The sequence below is a fragment of the Mus pahari genome, chromosome 12 (assembly GCF_900095145.1).
Source record: "Mus pahari chromosome 12, PAHARI_EIJ_v1.1, whole genome shotgun sequence".
Classification (NCBI taxonomy): domain Eukaryota; kingdom Metazoa; phylum Chordata; class Mammalia; order Rodentia; family Muridae; genus Mus; species Mus pahari.
Window position 1 is genome coordinate 331,619 of NC_034601.1, and position 17,653 is coordinate 349,271.

General features: G+C 48.7%; 1 protein-coding gene across 1 annotated transcript in view; it reads right to left on the minus strand.

Annotated features, from left to right (window-relative positions):
- Positions 1 to 17,653, minus strand: part of Trap1 (TNF receptor associated protein 1) — a 35,627-nt gene that overhangs the window by 5,102 nt on the left and 12,872 nt on the right. Inside the window, exons 5-13 of the mRNA XM_021209172.1 lie at positions 16,149 to 16,220; positions 14,566 to 14,726; positions 10,374 to 10,483; positions 9,878 to 9,951; positions 9,105 to 9,260; positions 7,654 to 7,774; positions 7,020 to 7,089; positions 3,548 to 3,695; positions 215 to 400 (exon numbers count right to left, since the gene is read on the minus strand). Of these exons, the coding sequence (XP_021064831.1) occupies positions 215 to 400; positions 3,548 to 3,695; positions 7,020 to 7,089; positions 7,654 to 7,774; positions 9,105 to 9,260; positions 9,878 to 9,951; positions 10,374 to 10,483; positions 14,566 to 14,726; positions 16,149 to 16,220 (1,098 nt within the window). The remainder of the gene's footprint in view (positions 1 to 214; positions 401 to 3,547; positions 3,696 to 7,019; positions 7,090 to 7,653; positions 7,775 to 9,104; positions 9,261 to 9,877; positions 9,952 to 10,373; positions 10,484 to 14,565; positions 14,727 to 16,148; positions 16,221 to 17,653) is intronic.

A 17,653-nucleotide genomic window follows, 5' to 3' on the forward strand; every position in this document is an offset into this window, starting at 1 on the left:
GGGCCTAAGCAACAGCTCACAGAGCCATCTAAGACTGGCTCTGGCTGTCAGTCATGAATCCATCTGCCACCTAGTGGGAATGACAACCACATCACAGACGGGCATTGCCTCACACCACATAGCTTCCAGGGCCTCAAACGCAGTCATTTTCTCTCATGCACTTAGACCCTGTAAGATACATTCTTGGCCCAGCAGCGAGCCAGAGCCCACCTACCTCAGTATGTTTCTGCTTCATGGCTTCATAATAGGGAGAATGTTCAGCCAGGTGACGGTTAGGGGCACACAGGTAATAGATGTTGCGGGTGCCAGCCTGCATTCGACTGGCATAGTCTGATAAGCTGGTCAGCTGCCCAGCAGGCAGGGCTGAGGACTCATACCGTAGCAACTTGGCAATATCCTCCTGCAGATGTGGAAAAGTCACTGTTTACTCCAGAGCCAAAACCTGAGCGTGATTCCTAACTCAGACTCTTGGTGAAGCCTGCAGCTTTCTGGCTCCCCAGCCTGGTCCCCAAAGGTTATGGTAGACTCAGAGTTTCAGATGGGCCTATGAACCCCACTGTACATAGGGCCATGAGAGAGCCTTTGAACCTAGGTAGTCTAGGGCCTTCTGAAGAGCTGGGTACACTACCTCAGGGTACTCAGCCCCCACTCATAGCAGACCTACGTAGGGGCTCGGTACCTTCTCTCTGTCCTCAGTGACTACCAGACACAGTTCCCAGCCTCCTCAGCCAGTAGTGTTCATTACCAGTCCTGGCTACTGGAGTAAGTGGCAAAGAGAGAGGCCTTAGGGAACAGGACACAAATCCGAGCAATGCAGCCCACATGGGCTGTGTAGAACAAAGAACAGAGGTAGGTCCCTGGAGTTGTCAGCTTGGCTGCTACAGCATCTAAGACACTGTCACCACTGCCCACCCCAGCACAAGGCCTCAAGGAAAGGGTGTAAGACTAGATAGAGATAGACCCAAATGCACATGCTACTATGCCGTGGGTTCCTGTCGGACAGGGAAAGAGTTTCAGAACTCGCCAGGAACAGGTATGGCCACACGCACATCATAGGTACATCTGGCTCTCACCTTACACAAATGCACCTAGTCAAAAAATGTATTCCAAGCATTTGGAAAAGGCCCTGGCTGGCTCAGCAAATACTATTAGATGCTGTTAACTAAAAGTGAGATAAGGGGCTAGAGAAAGGCTCAATGTTATAGGGGCTTGCCGCACAATCTTCACAAGGGCTGGAGTTTAGATTCCAGCCCTCACCCACATAGCAATTGGTGTCTCACACACCTCTAACTCTAGATCCAAGTAGGGGCGTTCTGGCTTCCAACAAAGCTGAGAAAATGTAAGTTCCAAGTTTAGGGAGTTATGGTGCTTTAACGGGCTGATAGAGTGCTTGAAGGACACTGGGCACGCTCCTGGCCTTCACAGGCACACACACAGATGTAGACACAGATGACTAAATCTTAAAAAGTGAGGTCAATGGGCCAAGTTGTGGGAGTGGGTGGGTAGGGGAGCAGGGGCGGGGGGGGGGNATAGGGAACTTTCGGGATAGCATTTGAAATGTAAATAAAGAAAATAATAAAAAAAATAAAAAAAAAAAAAAAAGTGAGGCCAATGAGAGCGAGTGTGTCATGTACTGATCATAAGTGCTCCCAAGAGCTCATGAGCTGGGTGCCCAAAGCAGCAATCCTCACAGATGAAGCCTTCAGAGATGCTCAGCTCACACGACTGACAAACTCATGAGCTCATGGCTAAATGGGCTAACAGGAAGTGACAGACATTAGGACTGGGGTCTAGGTGGTAGAATCATCGGTGTTGGTATTGTCTGGACTCCACCCCCAGTTACCTGGCAACAGCCAGGTAGGCCTGGCCCTCTAAAAGGCCTGCTTGCCCCCTCTTCCTCTCTCTCTTGCTTCTTTCCCTTGCCTCCTGCCCCCTGCTCCTTCCCCCTTCTCTCTCCACGTGGTCATGGCCAGCCTCTACTTCTCTACTTTCTCTGCCTTTCTCTGTCTCTGCTACTCTCCTAACTCCCCTCGCCATGCCCTGAATAAACTCTGTTCTACACTATACCATCATGTGGCCGGTCCCTCAGGGGGAAGGGATGCCTTGGTATGGGTCCGCTGAGGCACCCCCTTCCCCCACACCTCATCACACCCCCATAGAACATATTCCTATACTTCTTTATCTTTTTTTTTTAAGATTTATTTTTTATGTATATGAGTACACTGTAGCTGTCTTTACACACACCAAAAGTGGACATCAGATCCTATTGCAGATGGTTGTGAGCTACCATGTGGTTGCTGGGAATTGAACTCAGGATCTTTGGAAGAGCAGTCAGTGCTTTTAACCACTGGAATTTAGATCTCTCCAGCCCCCTTCTTTATCTTTTTATAAACACATCAATTAGGGTGTGTCCTTTAAAGATGTGTTTTAGTGTTTCCTGTCACCACATGCTCTCAGTGTAATATCCATGCCAAAGGGTCACTTCCCTCCTTGAAAGTCCTCTCCTCAGCTACTTTGTCCCAATGATGGACAAATAAAACAAATGCAGATCTTAAGTAGACCAGTACAGTTGACAGGCTGGTGGGAAGAAGGCACACAGAAGAGCCATGAGCCAGACTTGGCATCTGTATATCAATGAGCCATGTATAGCCTCAGGATAGTGACATCGATGGATTTTACAGCGTGCAAGTGATACTATCAACTATTTGCGAACAAATGTATTCTTTTCCAGCAATTACGCTGGCCAATGGTAGTATTAAGAACTCCACCCTTTTTTGATTTTTGTTTTTGTTTGTTTTTTTTCGAGACAGGGTTTCTCTGTATAGCCCCGGCTGTCCTGGAACTCACTCTGTAGACCAGGCTGGCCTCAAACTCAGAGATCTGCTTGCCTCTGCCTCCCAAGTGCTGGGATTAAAGGTGTATGCCACCAATGCCTGGATGAATTCCACCCTTTTATAAGCCAAATAAATCCTTTTATCCCCAAGAGACTTTTGGGTGTGGTACTGCATCAAAGCAAAAGAAAACTTAACTAAGGCAGTAACTATACCCTAATCTCACCCCTGCTTTTCTGTTTTTTCCTTAAACCCACAACATCTCTCATCCAACCATCTGCTGGGGCCAGTCAAGAGTCCAGAGACTTGGCCTTTCAGCTAAGAGCACGAGGCCTGCAAGACAAGGGTATGTGATGGCTGATCTTGACCACCACCCTGACTGGATGGAGAAGTGCCTAGGAGACACAAAGCACACCTCTGCGTGTGCTGCAGGGCCTGCAAGGATGCTCCAAGCTCCTCCCCTGTATCAACGGATTCCAGCACTCTGTTCTGTTCATTTCCCCAGTGACAAAGTACCTGAGAAAGTCATCTTGAAGGAGCCACAGCTGACTGAGGTGAGGACACATGCAGACCTGCTGTGTCTACCAGGACAGACCCAGGAGCCCAGTGTTCCAATTGCTGCCCATGTGACTTGTCACCACACCCAGGACAGCCTCTACCAGCTTCCTCTGTAGCAACAGGGCTGAGGCTGACAGGGAGGACTGACATCAGCCTACCTTGATGTTTTGCTCTGCAGTGGTCACAATGCCTTCCCTCATGAACAAGCCATAATCTTCAAAAAACTTTGCATATTTTTCAGCATCTTTTTTACTCTGGTCAATGAAGAACTTGATCAATCTCTGTTGTAGAACATCCCGGAGTTTCCTACAGAAAACAAGTTATCCACTGTGAACAAAGCTTTCTGTCAAATAAGGGGGTAGGGGGGTACATACCTGGAGCCAAAGGGAAACTACAGAACAAAAGAGGCTCTGTGCTGCCCCCTAATGAGAAGCTTACTAGGATGTCCTGCAGGACGGTGGTGGTACAAACTGAATTCCACAGGACAATCAGTAGTGGGCACCTCCTAAACACCAGCAGGGATCATGTATGAGAAACAAGGAGAGAGGCTGCACTGAAGCATGTGACAAACAGGCTCAGGGTTAAAGTGGATCTCAATGAAGCCGACCAGAAATGCCATCTAACAGTTCTAGACCTAGGAGCAAAGGTCTGCCCGAAAAAACCAAACCCAACCAAACCCAGGGAAACCTCAGTGGGGTAAGTTACAGCACAGTGTGTAATGGAAAGACTGGGCATACGCTGCAGAGCTTCTTGTCCTTAGGTAGGTGTATGAGTTACTGCATAGCCTGGGACATTCTAAGCATATTACATATAGACTGTATAACTTGGTAAAATGTCACTCTGTAATCAGGTCACTTTTTACTGCATTATCCGTAAAGGCAATCAGGATCAAGCGCACAGAAGTGGGCTTTAGTAAAAGACAGTCACTGGGGGACTGGAGAGATGGCTCAGCAGTTAAGAACACTGACTGTTCTTTCAGAGGTCCTGGGTTCAATTCCTGGCACCACATGGTGGCTCACAACCATCTGAAGTAGGATCTGATGGATCTGATGCCCTCTTCTGGTTGAGTCTGAAGACACTGACAGTGTACTCATGCATGTAAAATAAGTAAATCTTAAAAAAAAAAAAAAGACGGTCACTGTCTTAGGTTGTCTCTTTCTCTGATAAAGCAGAGCCATGGATCCCAGTGCCTGGTGTGCCTGGGCTAGCACAGGGGCCCAGTGAGGCTTGCTGAAGGGACAGGAGTCAGTGCAAAGATGGTTCCAAACCAGAATAATATGAGAATACGATACATATCAACAGGAATGGATTGCTCCTTGACTAAAATGGGTCATCAGTATGCACTGCATTAAATATTTTAAAAACACTACTGAATACCACAGAAAGGGGTCATCCAGCATGTATGTATCTCTGAGTTCAATCTAACAACACTTAAAAGCCATGAATAAGATACTGACAATCTGCTGAAGATCACATCTATAGTCTTCTAAGTCAAGCAGCACTGGAGTTGGGAAGGCAGCTCAGGGGAGCGTGCTTGCTTGGTAATAACCAATAAAAGCAAGCAAACAAAAACAGAAGAGAAAAACCCAAGAAACTACCAATGTGTGTGTACTAGCTCACAGACCTGCACAGGATCCGCACTGAGAGAGCAGGACTCACAGAATGTGAGAGCAGCCTCAAAGACTTCCCTTTATCAAAGTGTCTAAGTGAACGTCATCTACCAAGGACAAGCCAGACCTGCCCTACACCCAGGACAGGCTCCTGTGCTCTTTCCTGGAAGCCTCGACAATTCCCAAGGGCAGGCCCACTCCACAGGGTGACTGGCCTGATTGCCAAGGAAATTCCTCTGGGAAAGGCAGGTGAATTGAGACTCCTCTGGCCTCCACAGTACACTGCCACCAGAAGCAAAGGACAGAGCAGTTGGCAACCACACAGTGAATGAAGAGAATAAGACAATAGCTACTCCCACTGTGGTGACTACACTTCCTTTTCCAGGAGGAGAGAAGGTCACAATACTTTCTCAAGATAGAAACCAGCTCTCCCTTGAGATCCCAACAACTCTCCAGTCACAGCTACACAATCTCGGAAATGCTAAAGTGTAAGGCATAAGATGTTAGCTGGAGTGGACCTGGTGCAGCTGCCTGAGCCGCCATGCTCCTATAAGGAATCCCCAATTTCCTCAACGGTCTTTATTTTCCCCGTTAGGTCCCTCTCTACTCCACTATGTCGTTATGTCTCCCAGGAGACACAAGACATCACAGGAACCTGGATGCTCACAACTGAGGGATAAAAGCTGCAGACGTGGTGGGGCTGCAGGACAGACAGCGGCAATGATACACCAAGGCCAACTGCTGCTTCTGATGCTCTTCTTGGTACAAAGAAATCTTTGTAGGTTGGTGACCCTCAACACACAGAGACGAGAACGGCACTGGAAGACAGCAATGCCTCAGGAGGCCCAGAGTGGACCTCTCCCACTTGGGAAGCTCCAGGTTCTCTCAACACTATGAACAAAGCAGCTCCTTCCTCAAAAGACTGGCCACGGGCAGGAGGGAGGTGCTGGCTCCACACCTCTCTCTGCCACTCAGGCACCCAGCAACAGGCTGCTCAGTCAGACGGGGCACTGAAGCCCAGCTAACTCAGCTCTAAGGATCTAAGAGCTGTGTCTCCACAGGCCTGACCTCCTAGTTTCAGAAGAGCATTCCAGGGCTGGAGAGATGGCTCAGCGGTTAAGAGCACTGGCTGCTCTTCCAGAGGTCCTGAGTTCAACTCTGAGCAACCACATGGTGGCTCACAACCATCTGTAATGGGATCTGATGCCTTCTTCTGGTGTGTCTGAAGACAGCTACAGCGTACTCATATACATAAAATAAATAAATAATTCTTTTTAAAAAAAAATAAAAAAATAAAAAAGAGCATCCCAGACCCAAGTCAGGTGACCCCTGCCTCATTCAACTCTGAGACATGGTGCCTAGAATCTCTCCAACTGTGGCCATTCCCAGGCTGGATGGCAGGGAGGAGCCATCTCCCGACACCATAATTCTTCAAAGCTAGCCCACATTAGTGGGGAGCAATGCAGTTGTGTTCAGACATTCGGAGCCCACAGCTGCACAGGTACCACCCACCTTCACCACAGCATCGGAAAAGCACCATGGAGCTTGGAGCTGCCCTGCACCGCTGGCACCCATTCTCCATGTGGGTTAGCAACATCAGAGTGGGCTGAGGAAAAGGACCAAGTTCTTTCTTGATTCATTATAGTTTGTATTTAATGGGAAAAGTAACTTATACTCCCAAAGCCCGGATAAATAAACAACTATGCAATTGTTACAAGTGCTTCGTAAGACATCACTTGCAGCTGAGGCTCCCGACAGTGTAGGCTGCAGCCTGGTCCCAGCATAGCACCACTATTTCTAGATTCAACCTCAGCAGTCGCTTAGCCAAACCCAAATTCTTCCTGACTACAGAATGAGTTGCTCACAGTAAAGGCCAGAACACCTAGAAGGTCACGGAGGGATCCTGCCCTCAGGTCTCTCTTCACCCTTTGCTCTGGGCTTCTGAAAAGCACACCTGGGGCAGAATCAAGTCAAGGCCAGCCCTCGAGAGAGTGCCCTGTCATTTGCTGTCTGGGCTTACCGGATGAGCGCACTCTCCTGCAGGAGCTCTCTGCTGAGGTTCAGGGGGATGTCCTCACTGTCCACCACACCTGGGAGAACAGGAACATTAGAACCCCGGCACCAACGGAACCTCCATGGGTGGTAAAGGAGGAGCAGGAAGGGCAGGGGGTGCTGCTCCTCAGTCCTGCTCAGAGGCAGTGGGCAGTCCCAGGGTCAAACCCTCTCAGGGCAGGACTGGCACACACCAAACACATCCCAGCATTCAACTCCAAAGTACTAACTAAGCTACTATGTAATCTCAGATCTCAGAGACTGAGGCCTGGGCTATGTATAAGACCTGGTCTCAAAAGAGAAAGGAGAAAATCATAAACTGTATCCTGGATAGCGCTGGTCTTTGTGCTCTGAAAGTAAATGCTGCACTTTATTGAACTATAACCTCAGGTCCAGCACAACTCAGGCCACGTCTCTAACCCTGAAAGAACAATAGCCCTCTGCAGCCCAGAGGCACCGAGCTCCTTGCCTGGCCTGCTGGGTGAGAAGGGTTTGGGACACAGTGGAAGCAAATGCAGTGGGCAGCACGAGGACACATGGCCATGACCCTTGAAGCCGTGGGTCGTTGTCTGCAGTGCAGAGCCTGGTGTCAGCAGCAGTACCTCGAATGAAGCGCAGCCACTTGGGCAGGATGTCCGTAGCCTTAGTCTGGATGAGGACCTTACGGCTATAGAGTGCCACGCTGGAGCCCAGTTCCCTGCTCACATCAAACATGGATGGTTTCTGGGAGAAAGGGAAGCATATGAGCAGGTAGCACCATCTGCGCCCACCAGATAAGGGAAGGACGGACGGACGGACGGACGGACGGACGGACCGAAGGCAGCACCTCCCTGGCAGCATGGATGATGAGCCCCAGGGGTAAGAAGAATGGACACAAGTTCTCCCATGTTGGCTCTGCTGGAATCCACAAGTGCTCTGGAGAGGATGGGGCAGCCTCCCCAAGCCATACCCAACAGGGGACCTCAGACAAGTCTTATATGCCCCCAACACAGAATTACAATTTATTAGAAGTCAGAACCAGCAAACCATGGCCTCCAGGCCAAAGTCAGCACGGGTTTCCCTACCACGATTGCAAGATGGGGTCTCTTATTCATTTATTTAATGTACACGAGTGCTCCATCTGCCTGTACACCTACATGCCAGAAGAGGGCATCAGATCACACTATAGATGGTTGTGCATCACTATGTGGTTGCTGGGGATTAAATCAGGACCTCTAAAAGAACAGACAGTCCTCTTAACCACTGAGCCATTTCTCTAGGCCCGGTTATTAATGTTTTTTTAAAATGGTTTTGGGGAAAATCGAACAGGACTATCTCAGGAAGACATGAAATTCAGGCTGTAGCATTAAAGGTTCCACGGATCAGTGAGGCCCTCTCACCACTGCAGCAGAGCTGGCAGCTCTCACACCAGGTTTGCAAAGCTCTGAGAAAACACCCACTCTGCCTCAGTACTGGCTGCAGTCGCAGTGTAGGTTGATCTAGGATGTCCCAGTGAGCTGAGACCCAGCATCTCTACTGATCCTGGAGTACCCAAAATCTTAACTAATGGTTAGGGAGGCCAAGGCCAACCCAGCCCCCCACCACCACCACTTTTTTTTTTTTGTTTTTCAAGATAGGGTTTCTCTATATAGCCCTGGCTGTCCTGGAACTCACTCTGTAGACCAGGCTGGCCTCGAACTCAGAAATCCGCCTGCCTCTGCCTCCCAAGCGCTGGGATCAAAGGTGTGCGCCACCACTGCCCGGCTCAACCCAGCCCCTATTGAGAGCAATATAAACTGGATGCTACCAGGGTCCGCTGAAGTGAGGCAGGGGAGTAGACCTTGACTACTAGGCTTCTGTAGTGTGGACTTGGCAGAACTGTTGTACTGCTGCAAGAGAGGAAGGCAGAGGGGAAGTGGGAGGCTGCAGAAGCTGCAGCCCTGCACCACAAAGGTAAATATGCACTGGCAAGTCTATGCAGCTCTTCTGAGGGAACGCCTGGGTGTGGACACTCTGAGTTACCCATAACCTTTGGCTTGCCCAGAGCTATGCAATGACCAGCCCAGCACCTCACCATCTCTGGCACATAGAAGATGCTGCGGATGTTGAGTGGTGCGTCCGTCTTGTAGTGCAAAGTGAAGCGGGGCTTATCATAAGCCTGAGCGATATAACGGTAGAATTCCTCATGCTGAAATTCACTGATGTCCTTTGGGTCCATCATCCAGATGGCCTGGAAATTTAAATCCAAGGGGGGAGGTGTCATGTTAAAAACACATTTCTCAATGACTGCACAGGACCCAGACTCATGGACAGACCAGCAGGGACTAGGAAGACCGCACACTGATAGCTCTAGCATTGGTGCAGGTTGAAGGTGACACAGGGAGAGATGTAAAGGCTCTGAAGCAAGAACCTCTTTGTGACAGCAGGTTGGGAAGGACTAACCAGGGGACCACACAAGAGTGTACTTAACAGAGGTAAGGACCCTATCCAATAGGCAAGCCTGTAATCTATGCATGAAATGGATAGTTATAAAAAGGAACAAGGCTCTGCCTGATACAATATGACTCCCAAATCAGGCAGATCTGCAGACAGAGAGAGCTGACTGTAGTTGTAAGATCTGGGAATGAAAACGGTTGTGGGGATATGCTCTTCAGGATGCTGAAGGTGTTCTAAATCCAGCTGTGGAGATACATCTGGCTATACAACAACTGTCACTCACTAAGTTGGGTGGAGGGGAGCACTTTGTGATATGTAATTTATACTTCAAGGAAAACTGCCTGTACCTCATAACTCTGATCTCTCCTGTGGTTCTAAGCAATGAGTCTCACAGGCAGCCCAGGACCTCACCTGCAGAGTGTTCATTCGCCTTCCATTGAGGTACAAGGGGAAGCTGACAAAGTTACTGTATTTTGTTACCACATCTGGAGGAGAAAGAGACACAGTGAAGATTGACACCCAGGGAGGGCTCAGGCCACCAGCCGGCACCACCCAGTGGCAGAGGAGCTGGGCTCTCAGGAGCTTGCGGAGTGATAGCCAGAGAGAGCAAACCTATGGCTGGAGCACTTACCTTTTCCCTAGCTCCCAGAAAACTTAGGGTTCAAAGGTCTGCCCAGCAGGTGTCAGAATCCCAAGCCCTCGTGGTATGACAGACTCCCAAGCCCAGCAGGCTCAAACCCACAAGGGCTACAAAGCCCCGCCATCAGGACTCCTGAAGCAGGGCTGGTGGCAACTGGTTTTCCAGATATGGTAGTTGAGTGTGGGGCTGAGCTCTCTCCTGACCCTTATGCACTGTGCCACGCCTCTCATCCAGGCGGTCCTGCTTCGCAGGCCTGGCTGTCCTTACCTTGTACGCGGGACTCGCTGGCGAACTCTTTACAGTCTGACTTGAGGTGGATGATTATTTTGGTCCCAGGTCTAACTCCTGAAGCTTCAGCAATTTCAAACACTCCAGAACTAAAACATGAAGGAGAGTAAAGCCAGTTGCATAGCTTGCTGCAGCCCAAGCCCTGCACGCCGATTCATCAACCACTTCCATGAGGTTTTCACAAAAGAAGCCCACACTTGACTGTGGGAACGAAACAGACCGTCCCATCATTCCCTGGTTTCCTTTTTAAAATAAAATCTTTCTAAGTTACACACTGGATTCAAACGCCTCCTGCCTCAGCACCCTGCATGCTGGGATTAGAAGCCTGTGCCACCCTATCCAGCTCTGTAGCTGCTGACTCTGGCAGAATCCCTTATGCACTGGATAGACATCAGGGTCAAGGGCACCCACAAAGTGCTGTCCTCAGTCGCCCCATCACCCTCTATGAGAACTTCCTGAGCATGTCACTGGAAAGTAGGTTCAGCCCATCCCTCCACATTAGTGCAGGATGCTGGGGATGGGGGGCTGATCCCATGTGTTCACAACTGGTAATGGCAAGGGGACCCCCCAAGGTGAGCAGAAACAATGTCAGAGCTGACATCAACCCTGCCCTGCAGGCACTGTGCAGTGCCCACTATGAACAGCTCTCAGGGAATTTGCTGAAATACAGACTGAAGAAGGGTGCATGCAGCTAGCTTCCTGGCCTGGAAGTGCAGACCTCTGCAGGGGGCTCCTACTCTCCTGGTCATCAGAGCTTGCTAATTGGCCTTGAAAACACAAACACCCACACAACCCAGAAAGACTGTTTTCTCTCATTTGTGGACATTAGCTTTGAATCTTCAGATGTGTGTTCATTCTGGAATACCAAAGGTCAGGAAACTAGTAAGGAGCCATGGGCAGAGTGAACTTCAAAGGAGGAGAGAGACCACAGTGGCGTAAAGAGTTAAATGGGGATAGGGCAGAGGAAGGGATACAGGGAGGAGTAGCTAACACTAAGGACATTGCCAAAAAGTCATGGAAATCTACTGCAGACACTTCCTAAGACATACATACACACACATAGAGTTTAAATGCAGTTAGCCTATGACAGACAACATCCTGCTTGATTCACAAGGTAACAAAAAGCCCAGTGCCAGGAATAGGTTACTTCTAAAGTTGTTAGCTAGTGAGGTCCCATAGACCCCGCAAACATTAGAGATTACTGCCAGTGTTCTTCGTATCCTTCAAAAGTTTATGGTAAGGGCTGGAGAGATGGCTCAGCAGTTAAGAGCACTGGCTGCTCTTCCAGAGGTCATGAGTTCAATTCCCAGCCACCACATGGTGGCTCACAACCATCTGTAATGGGATCTGATGCCCTCTTCTGGTGTGTCTAAAGGCAGTGACAGTGTACTCATATACATAAAATAAATAAAATCTTAAATAACAACAAAAGTTTATGGTAAGATCTTATTACTGAAGACACAATATACTGAGTCAAAGAGCGCAGAGAAATGAAGCTGGCACTCGATTGGAAGCTTCATGCCTTGCTAGCTTTCACAGTGACAGAAGGTGCTGTGCACACTCCCAAAGGAGAAAGAACTGCCCTATAACCAGCTGTGAAACCTGCACACTGCAATGACTACCTTGGCAAAACATGCCTGCCGGCACAAAGGAGTCACAAATGTCCTGGGAGTAACCAACCACTTTCTGATTAGACTTAAGACTGTTCCACAAGCTGAGACCCTTACCTCGCACAATTACCCACACTAAGAGCCTGTGGGCAGACAGATCTTAGGCCCTAGGGGAGAAGCTAGTACGAATACTTTGCTAAATGGACACAGTATTAGACCGACTTCTAATAACTTAGTGGCAGTCACAGGTGAGTCCACCTCCCACCCCTCATCAAGAAGCTTTGGTTTCCAATGTGTGTCATTCGGATGAGGTCGGCCCTACAGGCTCACATTTGAACAACGGGTTCCCAGTTGGTGGGAATGATTGGGCAAGATTAGCAAGTCTGGTGGTATTGGAGGGTATCACTGAGGGCGTACTTGGAGCTTCTTTCAACAGACATGCACCGCTCTCAGCATGCCCTCTGCCTCCTGCTTTTTGGAATGAGATGTGAGCTCTCAGCTATTCCTGCAAAGGCACGGGCCACTATCAGTGACTCTAACCCTCTGAAACCATCAGCCCAATTGAATGCTTTCTTTTATACCTTGTCTTGGTTGTGGTGTTTGTCATAGCAATAAAAAGGTACTTTGCCACAGTGGACGGCAATTAACAGAGACCTATGAAGTGCAAAGAATAGGAGACCCCGGAGTAAAGCCTCCTCCCAAGGATCATTACCAAGAGGGGATGGAGACTGCAAGGACAGAGTTTTCTATACACAGCAGGTCAGTTATACAGATGGATTCACAGTAGATACACAGCATACACAAGCCCCATCATTCAAGCCAGACAAAACCCCAGCCTGGAGCCGAGGGGTGGGCACAGTGGCTAAGGAGATACTTGCAGAGCTGTTTAGAAAGAGAAAATTGGGCTGGTAAGATGGCTCAGTGGGTAAGAGCACCCGACTGCTCTTCCAAAGGTCCAGAGTTCAAATCCCAGCAACCACATGGTGGCTTATAACCATCCGTGACAAGATCTGACGCCCTCTTCTGGAGTGTCTGAAGACAGCTGCAGTGTACTTACATATAATAAATAAATAAATCTTAAAAAAAAAAGAGAGAGAAAATCACTTTTCAGATTTCCTGGCTGTTTGATTACTCTCCCATGAACGGCATATATCCAAGAATATATAAGCAGCACAGGTTGAACTGGATGTGTTTTTAAAAATGAGGACACAAAGTTGAAAGGGTTGGGAAAGGGGAATGGGTCTGGGAGGTGTGAGGGATGTGATCAGAATGCATTGTATGGAATTCTCAAAGAATTAATAAAAATTGAGAGTATCAGAAATCAAGTTTGGAAAAAAAGAAAACCCAAATTTGTCTGAGGCCCCATTCTCTTCAAATGCAGCCTGAATTTAATTCACCTAATTACTCTGTCAGATACCACCCCAAAGTGTGGAGAAGAACACCATCTGAGAGCATACAGCCCTAGCTGGACAGAAGAGGATGACAAGGTCAGCCCTGTCTTGGGAAAGGCCCCACACAGACTTGTCTGTAGTGAGAATCTTCGTTTCTTTAAAACCCCAGTCATGTTACGCGAATGTTTTTGTTTTAATCCCAGGTGTGGGATGTGGGGCTGCTTCAGTTTGTCCACAGCCACTGGCTTGTGCTCTTGGAGGGGGTGTGGCTTTTGCCAGCTGCAGACAGTTTCATTCTGGGGACTCTGGAGAGGGAATAAATGCCAGAGCCCTGGGATGGCTAGGAGGCGTTCGAAGAAGAAATAAGGCAGATGCTACGGGCCCTACTGCTGCGCTTGCTGTTGCGGGACTGCTGGGTATTCTGACAATGAAGACTAGACTTGCCCCTAGGAACAAGGCCCCTCCCTAATCAACAGGAATTGGCCTACAGAGGTCTCTGTCCCTGCTTCCCCTCTAACCCCCTTTCTCTCCGACCTGGTATTAGGGTTGGAAGGGTTAGGGCGGTAGAGGTAGAGAGCCCAATAAAACAGTAACAAACACAGCAACACTGGCCTCCACTGAGCCAGGTATGTCCCTGCTGTGCCAAGGTCAGAAAGCTTTAAAGTCAGGAGGAAAAGGGGACCCCCTCAGCACCAATGCCAGAGAAGGTTAGCTTCAGGCACGGGCACCAGAGGAAGCCCCGTTCTTTCACTGCACTGCCAAGAGCCTGACCCAAATAGTACAGCACCACAGAGCACAGCAGCCCATGCCCAGGCCATCTAGGTTCCCAAAGCAAAAGAGTCAGGCTTCACATAAACAGCCCACAAGATGTATAACTGCATCTTAAGGAACTCCTAACTCTTGGATGCAGTGGTGCACATCTGAGATCCCAACACTCAGGTGCCGAGGCAGGAGGATTGTTGTGGGTTCAAGGGTAATCTTAGCTATGTAGAGTATTTTAGAATAACCTGTGTTAAATATAAAGATCCTGTTTCAACACCCCTAAGTCAACTCTTATCAAACATTATTAAACACATGATAATGTCTAGTTTGAATGCCAAATGACACTAGCCCCTGAGTGCCATGAGGGAAAGGGACACTGGCAATGTGAGTAGGCCTCTTCTTACTTACCCATCTGAAAGCCACTGGTAACCTGGGCTCTCTGGAGCTGCTGAGCGAGAATAGACTTCAACTTTGTCAGCTACCATGAAGGCTGAATAGAAACCCACTCCAAACTGGCCAATGATCTTGCTGCTGGTCTCTGCCTGGTTCTGCAGTGCTTCCAGGAAGGCCTGTGGTGGCAAAGACTGTTCAGAGGGTGGCCCACCCCACCTGTGTTGTGCTGGGCAGGGTCCTCTAGCATATGCCAAGAGTGCAGTTAGCAAGTAATGAATCCTTCTCTACCACCCTACATTCTCATACAGGACTAAATCAACAGAATCTGGAACAAGATGCTCAAAGCCATACAGCCAGGCCCAGGCAGGGATAGGGCTGTATCCTATTTACACTGCTCATTGCCAACTTCAGGGCATAATGGACAGGGAAAGAAGCAACTTGATCTTGTGGGTCAGCAGGCCCAGTGGGGCTATTATAACTGTCCTGTGTGTCCTGTGTCCTAGGCTCAAAACCTTGTGGGAAACGGTACAAACCTGGCACCACTGTCCTTCGGTGCCCAGGGATATAGTCTCAGGACCAGGGTACAAGGTCCATGGATACTAAGCATCTTGTCTAGAGCAGTTTTCTATATAATCTACACTCCTACCCCATACTAAAGACCATTTCTACATACAGTACCCAGTGTATAAAGTCAGAGTATGCTATCTAAAGAGTAAGCGTGTCCAGGTGGACACTTTTAAAACACTTTCACTCTGGGGTCCCACAGACACAGAGGACTATCACATGCTTCTTAAAAGTGTGCCAGTGCTTAATTGGCCATTCTCACATTGTCACTGTCTACTGCTCCAGTCTAAGCCAGCTGTATAGAACATCCTGCAAACATCTGTCGTCAGCATACATGTAACATGGCAGCTTCCAGCACATCTGGCTAGTGTGATCAATGAGCTGACTTTACATCTCATTTTAATTCATTTAAAAACAACATGTGTTGCTCACAGCTGGTCTTTGAGACAGTACAGACTACCTTACACAAAAACTCCACAAGGAACTTCACCGGTAGAAGTCACGGCACAGAAAAATTTTAAAGTAGAATTCCTGTGCGACACTTTGGCTTATCAAAGGCACCATTTACATAAACAGAAAAAAAAAAAAAACAGAAAAAGCACACAGGAACCAGGACGCAGTGCAGACCTCTGGCCTCTGCCTTAGGCCAGAATGAACCCTGCCAAGGGTCCTAAGACAGACACCTCGTCTTCCCAGCATATATTCTGATAATAAAATGACCCCCAATAGCTAGCTGTTCTCAAAACCACTGCACCTGTAGGCAGAGTGGCTCAACGCCAGATGCTGCGAGGGAGAAGTGGCCGCCTCTGCTGAGTGTGGGGGTGGCTCAGGCCTTGTAGTCGAGGGCTAACTTGAAAGGCAAATGGATGGATCCTCCTGGACTTGGACAGGAGGGCTTCAACATGTCTGTTCACTATGCTACAGCTCTGAGCAAATTGACTTCCTCCTCTTTACAGCATGACACTGCTAACAGACACCTCTCTATGGTCCCACAGTGCCTATCCTAGAGGGGAGGGGCTCTGGGCTGTACCTACCTTTGACCCCGATCTGGCGATTGTGCCAAGATTGGACACCAGCTCCTCCTGTGTCATCCCAATGCCAGTGTCCTGAAGAAAGAGATATTGTCACACACAGACCCTGTGTAGCTAGGCCAAAGCACATGGACAGGACAAGGAATCCCAATGTCCTCACTCTGTGATTCTGGGTAGGGTTTGAAGCACACCACAAGCTCATTGGAGAATCCAGTCTTGTCAGTCCACAACACCAGAGAAGACCTGAAGGGTTGGTTGGAGGACTTACCACTGAAAACACCTCAGGGCTAGAATGCAGTTCAACACATTTATGGCTCAGCCCCAAACCATAAAACCAACCAATTCCAGAAAGAAGGTGCTGAGTCGGCAAGTTGGCAGGTGACCATGCAACTCTCATGAGCAGTACATCTGGCCACACACCTGCCTGGCTCTGATCCATCCTCTGGTGGCTCCTCTATTCACAACAGTGGAGGTAGTGATCACAGCTGTTGGGTCCTGTGCAACATGACAGCCCTCTAGGGGCAGTTCAGACAACCCAGAGGCAGGAAGGACATCCATCAGCCTTCTGGAGCAGCTGCAACTCTTCCATGGAGCCATAGGTCCTCTCTCCTGCAGCAGGCCTCTGCTGAGTTCTGTACCACTGCTCTTCTGCTAGCTCCTACTCCCCCAGGGAATGGTGATAGGACAGGGACCTTCAAAGGTCATGGGAACTCTCCCCTCATCTATGCAATCAGTAGCCATTAAAAAAAGGAAAAGGCCTGTGGGTTAGGTATGGTATGGGAGGGTGAGTCAGATGGACTGATGCATGTTTGAGGCCAGCTTGTGCTACAGAAGTTATAGAATGCTTGCCTGACATGCTCAAGGCCTAGCTTCCATCCCTGGGAACACACAAACATAAACCAAGCTTGAACTCTAAAAACAGGTCTGAGAAACCTACTCACATGTCTTAGTTGCATTCCTATTGCTCTGATGAAACACCATGACCAAAGCAACTCAGGGAGGAAAGGTCTGAGAAACCTACTCACATGTCTTAGAGTTCCTATTGCTCTGATGAAACACCATGACCAAAGCAACTCAGGGAGGAAAGGGTTTATTTCACTCAGTTCCACAGAATAGCTCATCATCAACAGCAGTGAAGGCAGGAGCTGATAAAGAGGCCATGGAAGGGTTGCTCACCATGGCTTGCTCAGCCTGCTTCCTTATAGAATCCTGGACAACTAGCCCAGTGGTTGCCCCACCCACAGTGGACTGGTCACAGTCTCATCAATTGCTAATTATGAAAATGCCTTACAGTTAGATCTTATGGAGCATTTTCCAATTTAGGTTCCCTCCTTTCAGATGACTCTAGCCTGTGTCAAGTTGATATTTAGCCCAAGCTGTACTGAAACTTAGTATGTAGCCCGGGTTGTCCTTGAATTTGTGATTCTCCTTAGTCTCTCCAGTGCTTTTTATACACACACACTCTCTCTCTCTCTCTCTCTCTCTCTCTCTCTCTCTCTCTCTCTCTC